General features: G+C 49.6%; 1 protein-coding gene across 1 annotated transcript; it reads right to left on the bottom strand.

Moving 5' to 3' along the window:
• Positions 1-7,026: 7,026 nt before the first annotated feature.
• ADAMTS1 (ADAM metallopeptidase with thrombospondin type 1 motif 1) lies at positions 7,027-14,763 on the bottom strand. The gene is made up of 9 exons (XM_063150221.1): positions 13,928-14,763; positions 13,360-13,706; positions 12,776-12,908; positions 12,222-12,389; positions 11,688-11,974; positions 11,289-11,475; positions 11,013-11,188; positions 10,056-10,231; positions 7,027-9,823 (listed from the first exon to the last, which is right to left on the bottom strand). Exons 1-9 carry the CDS (start codon positions 14,424-14,426, stop codon positions 9,073-9,075), a joined length of 2,724 nt encoding a protein of 907 aa, XP_063006291.1. The 5' UTR covers positions 14,427-14,763; the 3' UTR covers positions 7,027-9,072.
• Positions 14,764-16,179: the final 1,416 nt, after the last annotated feature.

Raw genomic sequence — 16,179 nt, 5'->3', positions numbered from 1 at the left:
GGGGATCTTGACACCCTAATTCTGCTCTCAGGCTTTCTGCAGTGCCACATTTCTCTCTCCCTTGCTTCTGAGGCCACACCTTTAAGGTGGTCAGGGTGAGGGCACGGGGTCCATGGGGATGGCCATGGGAATGGGGATTTTTGGCACTTTGGGATTTGCGTGGCTGAACTTGGCTTGTCCCACCAAGTCATACCTGAGCAGTGTGGCCCCATGAAGAGAGAGCAGATAGGAGTGAGGGGAGGCAGGAATTCTGCTAGTCTGAAATTCTACACCTCCCTCTCCTTCCAACACTCCCATCCTTCTCCCCTGAGGACGCTGGGAAGAGGAATTTAGGAACAGAATCATGAAATTCCTCTGTGCAGCTTTCCTCCCCTCCTGAACGCAGTGCCTGCCTCGCTCTCCATGCAGGAACAGCTGAGGGATGCTTGGTTCAGCTTTTCCTCCGTCCCAAGGCCTGAATCTCTGTGAGTTTGGATCTGGATGCTGCTCCATGTGGATCCTCTGCAACAAAGAGGCACAAAGCAATCCCTGCTTCCCTTCCAGCCAGCATATCAAGATACAAATAGATACAAATTAAAAAATGAAAGCTAAATTCTTTTGCAGCGTCTCAATAATTTTAAAATTAATCTCATCCTTAATCTCACCAGGGAGTTTGAATTTTTGCTTCAAAACAGTTGTCACATTATCTCACCTTAAATAAATCAATTTTCTCTCACACACCTTTTTATTTAGCACTCTTTGCTCAAGAAAAGTGCAAATTTCATGATGGGAGGAAGACAAAAGATAAAAAGAAAGCAAGCAGAAAGAGAATGGAGGAGAAAGAGAAGATCATACGTCTCAAATACCAAGGCAGATTAATGTTCTCCTCGTGTGCTCAAATGACACAAGGACATTTTGTTAATGTAGAGCCCAGCATATCTGAAAGGCCTACTCAGCTGTGCACAAACGTGAAAAAAATCACCCTCACCAATTTTAAACTATAAATAAATAAATATAAAATAATCAAAATAAAATGCTTTCTTTGTTGTGCCACTACCGAGATTAATTATACATTAATATAAACTGTAAGAGATAAATTATCTTTACCAGTCGTTACAATACCCAGTATTTCTTTTAGCACCTGCTAACAGCTTTTAAGAATACCTGATGTTTGCAGCATTGCCCAATATTTACATTTCAAACAAAACAGGAAAGCTTCCTGCTCTCAAAGCTGTAATTTCTGATAAATACACTTCAAATAATGCCCTTACCTCCTCATCTCAAACTCAACAGCATCACCTCGCCACTTAGCACGCACGTAAAAGAACAACAGAGGCAGTGAAGGTAAGCACCCAAAAGGCAGGAAATTCAGTAATCACAGAGAGCATCACAAAAATATCGTAACCCCGTCACTTACAGCAAACGCCGGCCCGCAATGAGCTCCTTAATGGCCAGAAAGTCCAATTCCAAACCCACCAGCTGCTCCCGACCAGCCAGCCAGGCTTTCCTGCCGAGGCATATTCCTTCTATCGGTCCATTTCAGCACCTGGGGCACATCAAACCATCAGCGGGCTCTGGGCAGGGAAGGTGCAGCGACCTCCTGCCCGGGATGCTCTCTGTGTTTTCCCTGATCTCCCTGATGCTGTGCCATCCCCGCCCTGCGTTCCCTGCTTTGCCACCTGTGCCATCCTTTCTCTGCTTTTTTTCCCTGGTTTTCCCTGCTGCTGTGCCATCCTTACTCTCCATACAACTGCACCGCACTGGGGAATGTGGAATATTTCAAACCCCATAGTAAACCTCCCATAAACCCCGATAAGTGCTTCCAGTCATAATTTGGATTTTACCTTTTCTGGGCTGAAATCCCCTTTCAGAGAATGGAATGGGCTGGTTTTGTTCCATTTATAAAGTGAATTTCATTGACCTCAGGAAGCTTTGCTGTTATCAGCGTGTCCACAGGCCTGGGCTCCTTAATCAAGACACTGCTGACTGCATTTATTGTTACTGTGTAATGCCACCACATGCATTTCACTCCCCAGCCTCTCCTCGTCTGCCAGTGAGCAAAGTGTTGTGGAAAATCACTTCATCAGGAAGGAATCAGAGGCCGTTGCGAAATTTTCCTTGGAGTGATCCGGTAATCGGGCAGTTTTCTGGAGGAGCTGTGCATCTGTGATGTGCGGACATCTCATTGCCAGGGAACAAAGCTCGCCCATGGTTACTGCTCCATGTTGAATTTCAGCCCAAACAACGCTGCTGTAACTGCTGCTCCTGCACGACACAGACTTCGCATTTGTTTGACATTTCATTGTTTAAACCCGGCGTTTATTGTTCCCCCAAACAATGCTGCCATTCTCAGATTTTAAAGCGCTGCTAAATGCGCTTTTTCTTCTTAGGCTTCCTCATCTTTTCCATCCCGGACCCTGCTGAGGAGCAAGTGGGGTGGGTTTCATTATCTCCAGCCAGCTCCAGTGGCAAGCGAGGTGAAAATTTGACTCTCCAGAGTGTTGGATGCTTATTTGTGAGAATCTCTGTCCATTAAGGCAGAGGCATCAGCAAACTTTGTGTTCTATTCGGTTCCTGAAACTTTCTGAAATGTCTGCCCATATGTTTAAAGGCAGGGGATATATGTTAGAGAAGGTGTGTAACACCCACACCCACCCTCCTTTGAAGGTGGACATGAGGGGGAAAAGCAGGATTTTTCCTTCCCAAAAAAAAGGATTTTTCCTTCCCAAGAGGATTTCTGATTTCTTGAATCACACAAGAAAGAAGGATATTTAATTTTCTGTATGCAAATGCATTTATCAACACGGCTTGAACAAGTGAAGCTGGTTCCTGTCCGTGCAAAAATGCAAATCTAATTCAGTTCAGCAAATTAAACTTCCTTGTAGGTACAGCTCAGAATGCTCTCAGAATAGAATAGAGGATTTGGGCCAGTGTAAACGCATCTTCATGAGGATTTTGTGCTGTTACAGCTGTAACAAATGGAGTTGTGCTTTGCTTTCTTGTGTTCTCAGTGACATGACTGTGCCAGCAATGCTTTTAAGAGCAAGCCTGACGGGCAGGTCCTGTGTGAGTCTGTCAAACAGCCCCCAGCAAAAAAAGCAAACAAGCTCTCACAGTGAAACGAGAAGGGAACCGGCTACAAAACTCATCAGGCTGCACTGAAGGAAAACATGGAGCAGATTTGGGCCACTGGACCTTCTCAGGCAAAACCCATGGCCATGTGAATCGTGTCAAAAGCAGCTGAGCACCTCGCCCCAAAGCTAAGGGCTCTCCTCTGGAGCCCCAACACCACATGTGCCAAACACTTCATCTTTTAGTAGCTCAGGTTTTGAGCAACAAATTATTTCCATCCTTTGAAGCACTTTGCTGGCATTCAGCTGAAACTGACTGCAAACTGTAGGATCTGCTTTTCCTGGTGCTGAAAAAAATCCACCGTTTCTCTGTTTTCCACCACTCAGCCCCACAACAGGCCAGGTCTTGGGGACTGTCTGGAAAACACCAGGTCAAACCTCACTCCTCATCCTGGTTCTCCTAAAGGACCCTCCCTCATCACTGATAATAAAACAGACAGATGAAAACACCTGGGCCAAAAGCGTGGTTACTTTATTAATTTGCATTTCCTGCTCTCTGACAGTGTTCCTCTTCAGGTCAGGCCACTAAACCAGAACTGTGCTAAGTCTAAACTCAATCTGTCCCCTCCTGATTTAGCAAGGTCCCTTACAAAGCTGTTTGAGCTGCATGACTGGGAGCTGCTCTCTGTTCTTGCTAATTGTGCCCTGATCAGCCATAAAAGCAGCTTTTTTGCTCCACAAACAGACACCAGAACAACCCTGTCCAGTGGGAAGCTCTTTCCTGCATTCTCAAGGGAATCTAGTGTGGGAATCTGGGCTTCATTTTTTATTTTTTGAACAAATAATCAGTGACTGAACGCAGTTCTTGCAGCAGCTCTGAGCTCAGAGCAGGTTCGCTGCAGGGCTGGGGTGGGTTCTGATCCTTCTGAGGCTCAGGGGCAGCCCTGCATCCCGAGGGAGATTCCTGGAGGTGGGAAGGGGAGCCTGGCCACAGAGGCTCCTCAAAGCCAGCAGTTGACTCCACACCACCTGATATTTCCAATATCTCCATCTCCTCCTTCAAGTCCTGACACATCCCTCTCAATACTCAAAAGTTTTTGTCCCTATGCCAATGGCAGAATTAGCTCTGAATTACCCGGATTTTGCTAGACTAGATCAGATTCTAAATTATTTAATGCAGGATTTTGACATTTATATTTTTTAATGCCTCTGACCCTCTTGTCTGCCAGGCAGCTGTTGCTCTGGGGGCTCTCCTTTCTGACATCAGCTGCTATGCCTTTAAAAGTGCAAATAATTAAAAATAGAAGAGGAAACATGTGCAGAGGGCTTTTTTATTTTTTTTATTCATCAAAGGCAGCTGAGCCCCTCTATGCTTCCATGCTGTGCTTTGCATTTGTTCCAGCAGGAGGATAATGAGAAATGGAAAACACCAGTGTTCATTATTTTAGCATATCCCCTAATGTGTGTGCTGGTTCACTGGGAGAGAAAAAGGAGAAAAACTTTACACTGCCTTTAATTCACTTCTAAATCTGCCCAGACCTGATTCTGAAATCTTATCTCCAATATGTTTCAAAACTTTCCACAGTTCAACATTCCACAAAAGTTTCTTCTCTCCCTCTCTCCTCCATTTTCCTCACACAGTTTCATCTCTATGAAAATATTCTCACCAAAGCCTGACCTCTGGGGTTAATTCAACATGTAATTAAGACTCAGATTAAACACAAGAAGGCAAATTTTCCTTTGGTCTCAGGTTTAACCAGGGCTGCCCTGTGCCAGGATGGGTATAGGAATTCAATTAGAAAAACAAATTAGAAAATATTCTAATATTTTAGAATCTTTAAGTTAAATTGTGCTGCTTGACAGAGAAATTTTTAATCAAAATGTTTGAATGTCTGTTGTTTTCTCATCCCTAATTTCATCCCCAGTTTTGTTCATGAGAAATGGCACAAAGTGGCAGCAGACATTTAAATTGTTTGGGACAGGCATCTTGTCTTAGTTATACTGAAAAAAAATACATTTGGTGCACAATTCAAGTGGCCACTGCTCTCAGCTTGCCTGATTATAATCTCCACCATATGACTCCGCTCTTGGAACATGCAGCTCCTTTTTGTGTGTTTGCAATGAAATATCCTACAGCTGAGAGCAGCTAACACTGGAGAAAATACTAATTTCCAACTGGGATGTCTGTGAAGGATCATAAAATAGGAGAAATTCAGATTTGCAGCACTGTGACACAAGGGTACGACATATTAAAGAGGACAGGTTTAGCAACCTAGGTTCTGGATATTTAGATTTAGGTGTTGTCCAGAGGTCCTGGGCTGCAGCAGGACCAAGGATGGTCCTTAATCCCATTGATGCTGCCAAGCACTTCTCCCAGGCAGAGGGGCTGCAGCAAACTGCACTTCTCTTGCCCAACATGAAATCCCTTTTGCACAAGCCCCTCTTGCTTGCTGTGGGCTGTGAAAGCCATCTGCGAGTCCAAACAACAACGCTGCTTTCATCTCCACAACAATCTCCTCTGCTGCCCCGGGCTGTGGGGCACCGATGATGTTTGTTAAATAACCCATGTTTGTTAGAACAACCCATGTTTGTGAGAACAACCCGTGTTTGTTAGAACACCCTGCTCCAAGCACCGCTGCTGAAGCTGATAACCGTGTTTTGACTTCCCTTCTGCCCCTGTTTTGTGTTCTGAGGGGGAATATCAGGCAGGAGTGAATGTTTGGGGCTGTTTTGCTCCAAAGCATGGCATAGATCACCATGGAGGGGACATCCAGAGAGTGCAGCCTCTCCACAATAACATAACCATACATCAATCAAGCTTCTCTTAATATTCACACACTATTCATCCATTAATTGTGAGAGACAATCTTCTCATTATTCATCTATAACACTTCTGTCCATGTTTCGTGTTCTGAGGGGGAATATGGGGCAGGAGTGAGTGTTTGGAGCTGTTTTGCCAGGAAAGCATGGGATAGACCACCACGGAGGGGACATCCAGCCCTGCAATCTCCTTGGGCTGCTCTCCTTCTGCCTCCACATGTTGTAACACACAGCTCTGCTTGTGCAGAACGGGGCAAAATGCAAATATTTCAGCTAAGTGCTCTCTTACACCGCTGCTGTGGCCCGGACACGTCCGTGGGATCTGGAACCCTTTGCTGTGTGTGGATGACCTTTGCTAGGGATAAAACTTCACCTAATTACACCTCCTTTGCCTGCAGGGAGCTGATGAGCACAGCCCAGCCAGAACTCTGGCACTGCCTGCTGAGCAGCCCAGGTTATTCCTCTGATGGTGCCTTCCTGAATTTCTCTGTATTTCCTTCTCCATTCCCTACCTTAGATAGTGGGTGAAGATATTTTGTCTAAAACATCCCTATTTTTCCTATAAAGATCAACAAATCACATCACTTTGCATCTGCTGACCCACCTATGCCATCAAAACGATAAAAGCAAAAGTCTCACTTTTTTCCTGAAACATCTCCACTGTTTGGTTGATTTTTCAATGAGTTTTGAGGGGTTTTCTCATTTACTGTTAGGACAATTTGAAGCAGCAAATCACATTATTATTTTAACAGTGCCAGAGGAAATGAGCTACTCCATATTTTCTAGTTACGCCATTCAAGGTGCTAACCCAGCACAGAAGCCACAATTTCACATCTCATCAGTCTGGCAGGCTCTAGGATAAGTTCTCCTCTTCAAACTCCCAGTTATTTTCTAACCGAGATGATGAATAAAATATATATGCACATACATATTGATATATACAAATAAATAGTTCTTTCTTGTATTTGTAAAACCAGAAAGGGATTATTCAGGCTGCCTCCTGAATAATGTTAGGAATAAAACATTCCCCAGCATTTCTGCACTGCAAAGCAATGCTCAATGAAGTGTGATGTGATGAGAATTCTCTGAGATTCAGAGGGGCCAAGACTTTATCCACAGAATAAAAGAGGAACTATTTCTGCACAGACAGAGCCCAAACTTTGGCAAAGGAAGTTTTAATAGATTTTTACATGACACAAAGCCAAAAGTATCCAGAAATGACTGATGTCTCAAATTCCATGGCAAAAATCCAATGGAGCCCAACAGAAGATTTTCTCTTGACTGCAGTGGTGATGAGATCAGGTATGAGAGAGCAAAAATCAGCTTTTGATGTTTAGTATTCATTTTAACATCATAAAACACGTTAGAACAGCTCATTCACACAGTGCTTCTTGGAAAAGCAGCATCAGGACAAAATTAGAGAGGGAAATTCTCCAGGAGTTGGTGAGGGAAACCTCTGACTGCTCATGAATGGTTCTGGCTTCTGACTGCCCCTTTCCCACCAGAGTGAGGCAAAACTGCTGCTTCTGTACATATTTTGTTGGTTCTGAACACGACTGACAGCGCTGCTCCCTCCCCAAGCTGTTATTACAGCCAGTGGCATCACTATGGTTGCACTCCGTTTTCTGGAATAGATGAGTTAGTGGTTAAGTAATAAAATACAAAATTACCTCTTTTAAGGTGGTGTGTGTGACATTATGGGGAGAGTTGTCCAAACCTCTTCACTGAACACAGGTAATTAGTTGCCTCTTGCTTAGCATTTTCCTCAGATTCCAAACTCTTTCTGCTCCATGGACTGGTTTTGGTCCAGTGAAATAAAGACACTCCATTTCCAAAATTTATAGGGTTCATTTATTACCTCTAGTAACATATTATACTGTATAAATACTCTATCCTTGTTATATGTCCTTTTAAAAAAGCGATAACTTAGAAGATCACATTAGACAAGAAGTATAAAAATAAATACGCTCATTATATGCATTTATTACAAATTATAACCCTTCCCAGAAGGGAGAGAAATATAAAATACTTATGAAGTATATAAAATCTATAGTAATATATTTTACTATATACATATGGAAAGCCATATTCTCTCATGGTCTATGGACTGGCACAATCTTCAATGATGTGAATGCTGGCGTTTCGCTGTGGATGGACCTGCTATCCCTCAGCTTTGCCTTCCCACCTGATCAGAGACCGAGCTCTACAAACCCAGCAGAGGCCACAGAGGACACACCCATTCATAATGGGATTCTTTTCTCTTTTCCTTTTTAACTCAAATAATAATCCTTTGGCCGGGGTAAGGCCAAAGGTTGGAGTGTGAAGACACGACTGGAATGCTCACACACTCCATGGATCTGTTTGGCAGGAAGGCAGGACCAAGCTGGAATCAGAAAAGCCAGCGGAAGGTATACGCAGAAGGCACAAAGAGCAACTACTCAGACTCAGATTTCCACTTTTCCAAGCCTCTGGATTACACATGTCACCACAATGGCACTGGAGTGGCTGAGAGAAATGGACAGGCACATTGGGATGACATAAAGGTACTTTTAAAAAAACTATGAAATTCTAGTGATTTGTGGAGTTGATATTTGTTCTTGGTATTTCTTACTCTTGACAGGTAGAGAATATGGCTTTATTTTTATATAAAACTATTCTCTGAAACAATAGCAGCCATGAATGACATAGTTAAAGCTCCTTTTCCAATCTTGTTTTTTGCCCTTTGTGAGGTAGGTAAGCCCAGACCAATTATTTTAAGCTATCTTTTTCCCTCCCCTTTCTACACATGGGGATTTGATCAGTACCACAAGATAAATCCAAAAGAAGGGAGAAATAACCAAACCCCAAAATGTTTGCTGAAATGTGTCTCACTGCTTACATTTGGCTTAATTTATAAGACTTTAAAAAAAGCAATTCTGATGCCTTTGGGCCTTATCTGCTAAAGAGAAATGAATGACATGGGTCTGCTATCCCATCCAATTTTCAGCTGGCAGGGGATTTTTGGGATGCAAAGCCAATTCAAGCTGTTTGCGCTGTCCCACCTCAATGGATCTTCACCGTGAATTTCTTTACGCAAAAACACAGGTGCTGCCTCTAGCCCTCTTTTGTGTTTTTCAGTGCACTGGTCTGAAGGAAAAAAATAAAATAAAATAATAATAATAATAATAATAAAAAGGTTTTAGCTTTTCCCAAGCCGTCCTATCTAGCTGCAGTCCGTGGCGTTGCAGAAGTCTATCAGGTGCTTGGGTTTCTTGGAGGGCTCACAGCTTTCTTGGGGCAGCACGCTGCCGTCGGCAGAGACACATTTCAACAACCTCTTCTTGAAGCCCTTCCCACACGTCTTGGAGCAGGGGGACCAGTCCCCGAGCTGCCACTGCGGGCAGGGCACGTCGGCGCAGGGCCGCAGGTTGCTGGGCCTCAGCTCGCGGGCGCAGTCGGCGGCCGGCCGGCCCCGCGGGTCCCGGCACTCCACGGCGCGCCGCTGCCAGCCCGAGCCGCACGACTTGGAGCACTCGCCCCACTCCTCGATCACCCACTCCGAGGAGATGATCTCCCTGATGGCGTTGAAGGATTCCTTCTTCTTGCCCGCCGCCGCCGCCGCCTTGTCCGCGCCGGGCTGCGCCGGCTTCTTGACGAAGTAGGTGAACTTGATCTTGGGCTGCGGCAGGTCCCCCACCGTCAGCACCTGGATGGTCAGCGGCTCCTTGAGCGGGCTGAAGCTGCGGATGCGCTCCAGGGCGGCCGAGGAGCCGCTGTAGCGCAGCACGCTGCCCTTGTAGGTGATGTCCTGCTCCAGCGTGGACAGCGTGTAGTCGCCGTTGAGCACGTAGGTGCCGTCGGCGGCTTTGATGGCCAGGAAGCTGCCGTCGTGCCGCGCGCCCCGGTGGTTCCGCTGTTTCACCTCGATGTTGGTGGCGCCCGCCGGGATGGTGACCACGTCGTGGTAGCCAGGTCTGCCCCGGGAGAACAGAGAAACACTGAGTCCTCTGCAGGGAAGGGGAAAAAGCCTCCCAGCCCAAGACTAAAGCTTGTCTGAAGTCAAGGTGTTTGGCTCGATAATGGACAAATCCCACCCACAAGGACAAGGTGAGGCAGCAGCCTTATTGTTAATGGACTAATCCCGTCCACCAGGACACGGTGAGCTCCCCCCCACAAGGACAAGGTGAGCAGCAGCCCCACACTCACTTGGCTCTGACGAGGGTGCCAGACACCTTCTTGCAGGTGGAGCCGTTGCCGCCACAGATGCCGCACTTGTCGAACTTCTTGTTGGAGCCGATGGTGCGGTCGCAGCCGGCCTTCACGCACTGCCCCTGCACGCACACGGACGTGGAGTCGGGGCTGCACGGGGTGCCATCCACCACCTTGGGGACACAAGGAGCCTGGTTACAACATGCACAGTGCTCTGAAACCGTGTGACACAAAATACTGATGGTGGAAAGCCCATAGCACCTGTCGTTTTCAGGGCTTTGGAAACTAAAAAGCAGAGCAGCCCACAGGTAGTCTTACTTGCCAAAATGATGCCACGGTAAGAGGAGAAAACAATTTCACTTTTCATTAATACCTCCCCCAAAGAACCTGCTGTTTCTGGTCTCATACAAAAGAAGCCCCATTGCTTTCTAGTGTCCCTAGAAGGCAGCCCTGTCCTCAAATCACACTGCCAGCACTGCTTTTAATGCTGTTCAGCACATCCTTTATTTCTAGGAGTGCTGTTCCACAAAAACCCTCTGTGTCATCGCCCTGGTAGTTCCTGGCTCTCACCATCTGATGACAGCGAATTCAAGTAGCTATGCAAGATGAACATTTTTCCTCGTGTTTATTTTAAGCTGTCAGCATGTTAGTAACCAGTATGAGAAAGCACCAATGTTCTGGCAAAGATCCCTCAAGAGTTTTCCAAACCTATCTCAATGCAATCAGATTGGTGGAAGGAGAGGGAAGGAAACCAGGGTGGAGTGGGTAAAGGAGGTGGAAGGATTGTGCCAAAACACTTAAAGCATGCTTGCAATGATCTTGCTGGACATGGAGGAATAATCCAGCTTAAATATGAGAAAGACAATTTGAGATTTCTACACTGCTTGACTCTTCACATAGAGAAAATAAAAATCCCCCTCATGATCAGCTGGAAGAGGTGCAGTTTTGAAATACCTTTGGCTGTAGAACAAAGAAGTATCCTGTTCCTTTGGCTCTGCAAACCAGCTTGCATCTGTCCTTTGGAGACACACCAGCGAACTTGGGTGTCCACTCCACTGCAGGTCCACTTCCAAAGGCAGACTTGGAAAACTCGTTGTGCTTTTCACACTGTTCCTCCCGGAACGTTTTGCCTGCAGGCAGAGAAAAGACAGGTGGCCATGAGATCATCTCTGTCCGTGCTGTTCCTCCACAGCGCACCCACCCTGGCTGTCACAAATGGGCAATAATTACCATTGTTGTCGGGGCAGTCCTCGATGTTGCAGGACCGGTACTGCACCCGCTTCCCCTCGCAGTACTTGCCGCCGTTCCTGGGCACGGGGTTGTCGCATTCCCGGAAGGAATACTGCACTCCCCCTCCACAGCTCCGTGAGCACTCGCCCCACGCGCCCCAGGAGCCCCAGCCCCCGTGCACTGGCGTCTGCAACGACAGCAAAGGCAGGACACGGCTTAAACACAGGAAAATCCATACACAACCACACCGTAAAAACCATTATTGCATTCATTTTTACCCACCCGAACTCCTTAAAAAACCCGCCCTAGATTTGCTCATCAGCATCGAATCAACCCCATCTCACACATCCCCCCCACTGCAGCACCCAAAGCTGCCCCCATTTCTTTGTCACTACTCACATCATAATGCTTCTTCTCAGTCTTGTTCACACACTTGCCATTCATGCACCACCTGCCCTCGCCGCAGCTGGTGCCGTCCGCCCAGGGGAAGTGCTTGGTTTGGCACACCAGCAGCCCTCCCGAGGTGCCCGTGCACCACAGCGTCGTGCACGTGCTGGCTGCGTCGGGGCAGTGCTTGGACTCGTCTCCGAACGTGAACTGGCACTGCCTGTTGGCATCGTACAGCGTGCCAGGCAGGTCCGAGGGCAGCTGGATGGGCCTGTGGGGCTTGTCCAACAAGCACTCCCCTGGAAAAGTTGGAAAAAAAAAAAAAAAAAGTCAGATGATGCCGTGGGGTCAGTTTAAAAAGTGAACTGCGTCTGCTTTTGTGCCACCATTCTTGTAAAAATAAGGCTATTCTAAACTCACTGACAGCACGCAAAAGGTTAAGTCTGTGCTGAAGCAGAAACACTCTTAAAGAAAAAAAAAAAAAAAGCAAAGCAGTAAAGCACAAGAGCTGAAACGGCACATGAATGGAAAGCTTAATAACCTTACCATGACCGTTATCCAGAAATGTTGTAATCATGTAGGCGCTGCATGGAGACCAGGGCTGGCTGCGGTCCAGGTTGGAGAGCATGGATGCCATCATGTGGAAATCCCGGCTCATTCCATTGATGCCAGCACACTGCTTTGCATCGTCATGAGGCATGTTAAACACGTGGCCTTGGAGAAAAGGAGAAAAGCAAAGTCTGTGACTTTAGGAAGTCTGTCCTATGCTTTACCAACAGTATTTTAAATATTGCTCTAGAGCTGCTCAGAGCCCGGTCTGTAATTAATAACCCGAAACTGAACGCTCCCAGATTTCAAGCAGATGGCACTGGATCTTCCATCCCTTTTTTCTTTTTTTTTTTTTTTTTTTTCCTGCAGGCACACGCACAGCCTCTTGCAGACAATGCTGTGCAGGCCGGATTTGCTTTCCCGAGTCCAAGCCTGCTCCAAGACAGCGCTTTGCCTCCTCCCGACCGCTCCGGGGAGGTGCAGGCTGGGCTTTACGGCATCAAGCTGGCTTCAATTAATCCCAGGGAACGGCTTTGCAAAGTTTCAAGTACCTAATTCGTGGGCCGTTGTGAAGGCAGCCTGCAAACCATCGTCTTCTATGATAGAGCAACTGCGGTTTAGATCACAAACTGTTCCCACATCAGCCATCCCAAGAGTATCACATGTCTTGGCACCGCACAGGTCCTGTAAAAAAAGGCAGTTTCATTATTAATCAGATCAGAGACTTAACCTTGGCAAGAGCCATCCAGCCCTGGCAGTTTGCCTTTACTTATGGAAAGAGCATAAATATTCAGCACTTCAATGGGCATGATGGCAAAAATCTGTCTCTGGAACATAGGCGAGGGTTACACGTAGAAATGAAATGCATAATTTCCATCTGAAATCTGCTAAAAATATATGGGGCAGGAACACAGCGCACAATCTGTGAGTTTACAAAGACAGTGCACAAACTGTGAGCTTCACCAGACACGGCGCAAACAGGAAAAAAAAAAAAAAAAGAATAAAACGAAAAGCAGCTCATGTAATTTTCAGCCTGGTTCACTGCAGCTGCGGTGACACGCGACTGTCTCCGGGCACTTTTTCGGAGTGTAGGGAGCAGCGGGCGTGGGGCTGGCTGCGGCTCGGTGTCCCTCACCTGCCTGGTGAAGAGGATGGCCGTGTCGTAGTGCTCGGCGTGCCGGTCGCTGGGCGGGTTGTGCTGCTTCTGCCAGCTGCAGAAGTTCCTCAGAGTCAGGGCGGCGTTGGAGGAGATGTCGGGGCCCTTGCGCTCCTCGTAGATGACCATGATCTTCACCACCACCAGGCTGATGGAGTTGCGGATGCTGGGGTGCTTGTACAGCTTGGCGGCCACGGAGAGCAGGGTCAGCAGGTAGTGCTTCAGCCCGCTGCCGTGGAACTCAGCCATCGACTGGTCGGCCACCAGCATGGTCTCCACGTAGCGGGGGCTGGACACGAACCTCTTCTTCCTCCTGCTTTTCGTTTCTGCGTTAAAAAGGACAGGGAGGGAAAGCGCAGGTGAGCACAGCAAGCCAGCACGGTTCAGAAGCCCAAACCCGCGGGTACCCAAGACGCGCACGCCTGCTTTGCGCTCGCTGGGCACCTCGGGGCGGGATGCGGGGCAAGCAGCGGCCGGGCATCCCCGCCACACCCCCGCCCTTGCCCTCCCCGTCCCCGCGGAGGCCGGCGCGGCTTCCCCACGGTACCTGCGGGCTCGGCGGGCTCGGGCGGCCCCGCCCCGGCCCCGGCCCCCGCCTCGGCCACGGCGCAGCGGGCGGCGGGGGCGCCGCGGAGGCGCAGGAGGTGCGGCCCGTGCCGGTGCGCGGTGCCGGGCGCGGGCTGGATCAGGTACTGGCGGCCCCGCAGCGAGAAGGCGCCGCGCAGCCCCGCGCACAGGCTGAGCGCGGCCGCCGAGCCGGGGTCGCGGTTCACGGTGCCGGAGTAGAAGCAGCGGGAGAGGTCGTCCTCGGGCGGCGGCGGCGGCCCGCCCAGGTACTGCAGGGTGAAGTCCGGGGCCAGGAAGCTGCTGTCGGGCTCCAGCTCCAGCGTCAGGCGCTCCCCGAAGGCCTCCAGGCGGAAGCGCTCTCGGGCGCCGGGCGCGCCCAGGCGCCGCGGCAGCACCAGCGCCCTGCGCTCGGCGCTGCACAGCCCCAGCAGCGCCGCCAGCACCGGCGCCAGCGCCGGCAGCCGCCCCCCGCTCCTCATCGCTCGGCGCAGCCCTTCTCCTCTCTTTATTTCACTTTATACAGGAATGGATGTGGAAGATGTGGGTTTTTGCTTTCAGGTTTTGGGGGGTGTCTGAGTCTTTCTGCCGGCGGAGGACCGCGCGGGAGCCGCGTCCCGCGGTCACTGCAGAGGCGGCGTCGGCTTCCCCATGGCCGGGGCGCGGCGGCGATGCCGGGGAGCGCGGCTGTGCGAGGGCAGCGCTGCCCCTCGCTCCGTCCCTCTGTCTTCTGTGCTGCTCCGGCTGCCGCTTCTCCTCCTCAGCCTTCCCCGGCTGCAGCGGCAGCGGGCGGGGAGGACGCTCCGGCGAGTCTCCGGCAGCCCCAGGACGGTCCCGCCTGCGCTTCCAGGGCGCCGAGGAGCCTGCCGCGCTTTGCGGAGCGGAGCGGAGCGCGGGCCCGTCCGCCTCCGCCGTGCGGGTGAGTGCGGCAGCGGGGCTCGCCGCCGCCCTTTATGGGGTCCGGCCGTGCCGCCCCCAGCCCGGCGCTGCCGCCGCGCCCGCGCCGCTGAGATCACTGCGTGCGTAACGCGCCCGCGGGCGGCCCCCGCCGCGCCGCCCTCCCGCCGCCCCCGACGGGGCGGGACGGCACGGGCACGGCGCGGGGTCGGCCCCCGCTGCCGCCCCGGGCTGGGCTCGCCCCTCGCCGGCCCGCGCGGTTCGTGCCCGGCTGCGAGCGCCGCGGGGATCCCTCGGGGAGCGCCTGGGTGCGCTGCGGGTCCGTCCCCCCCCGGGAGCTCCGGGCCGGCCACCTGCCGCTCCCCGGGCCCGTGGGGCGAGCGAGGGAGGGGACACGTCCCTGCTCGCCTTCGTGGCTTTTTCCTTCTATTTTTCTTCCTTTTTTTTTTTTTTTAATTTTTTCATTTTTAATCCCCCTCTTCCCCAGCAATTGCTGCCCTTTCTCGGCCCTAATAGCTGCAGTCGGTCGTGCACCTGTACTTCTGAGAAATGGTTCCTTTCCAATCACTTAAACAGAGGCGTTTGCGTAGGTGCAGCTAATGTTCTGCTTTGAAGGCATAACCCGACCATGGTGGTGCTGCTAATCCCCTTAATTCTTTATGTGCACAGCCCCAGCTTTCTGCTTCTGGAGGCCTTTTTGGAGGAGGAGGGCAGAGAAGTGGTGAGCGAATGTGTGAATAAAAACAGAATGTGTGTACCTGTTGGTGACAACTCCCGGGCTTCCCAATTAAACAAAGATGCTTCTGTGTCTGTCAACACATCATTCAATACAAGTATGAAACTCAGGGGCTGAAAACAGGAGCAAAACCTTGGGAAAGGGCAAATGTTTCTAAAATTTTGTGTAAAATTGTGTGTATCCACTGTTTTCTCGGGCTGGAGCGTCTCATTTATGCCACTAAATCTAATAACCCTAAGGCTTTTCTTCCTAATTTAAACCATGTCAGACAAACTTGGAACCACATGTGTGTGTCAATAGCCCAGTCTGACTGCCTGCTAAGTTCTGACAATGCTTCCATTTCCCAAGGCGTCCTGTAAATCTTGCAAGCTTAGAATTGCACATTGTTTGAAGCTGTGCAGAGAAACACAGGAAAAGATGAACCCAATTTCTCAGCTACTTGCTCAGCAAAAGCGCTCCTGTCCCACAGAGTGATGGGCAAAATCAGAAGTAGGCCTCAAATGTGGGATTTTCTTTGGGACACAGCAGGAAGTGCTGGATTGGCTTCCAGAGGCTGTGACTGCTGCCCATTAATACATCAGCAGCAGAAAAATCCATTCAGT

Source organism: Melospiza melodia, chromosome 2 (assembly GCF_035770615.1).
Source record: "Melospiza melodia melodia isolate bMelMel2 chromosome 2, bMelMel2.pri, whole genome shotgun sequence".
NCBI classification, from domain to species: domain Eukaryota; kingdom Metazoa; phylum Chordata; class Aves; order Passeriformes; family Passerellidae; genus Melospiza; species Melospiza melodia.
The sequence above is the reverse complement of the archived record's forward strand: the minus strand, read 5'-3'. Positions and strand labels throughout refer to the sequence as shown.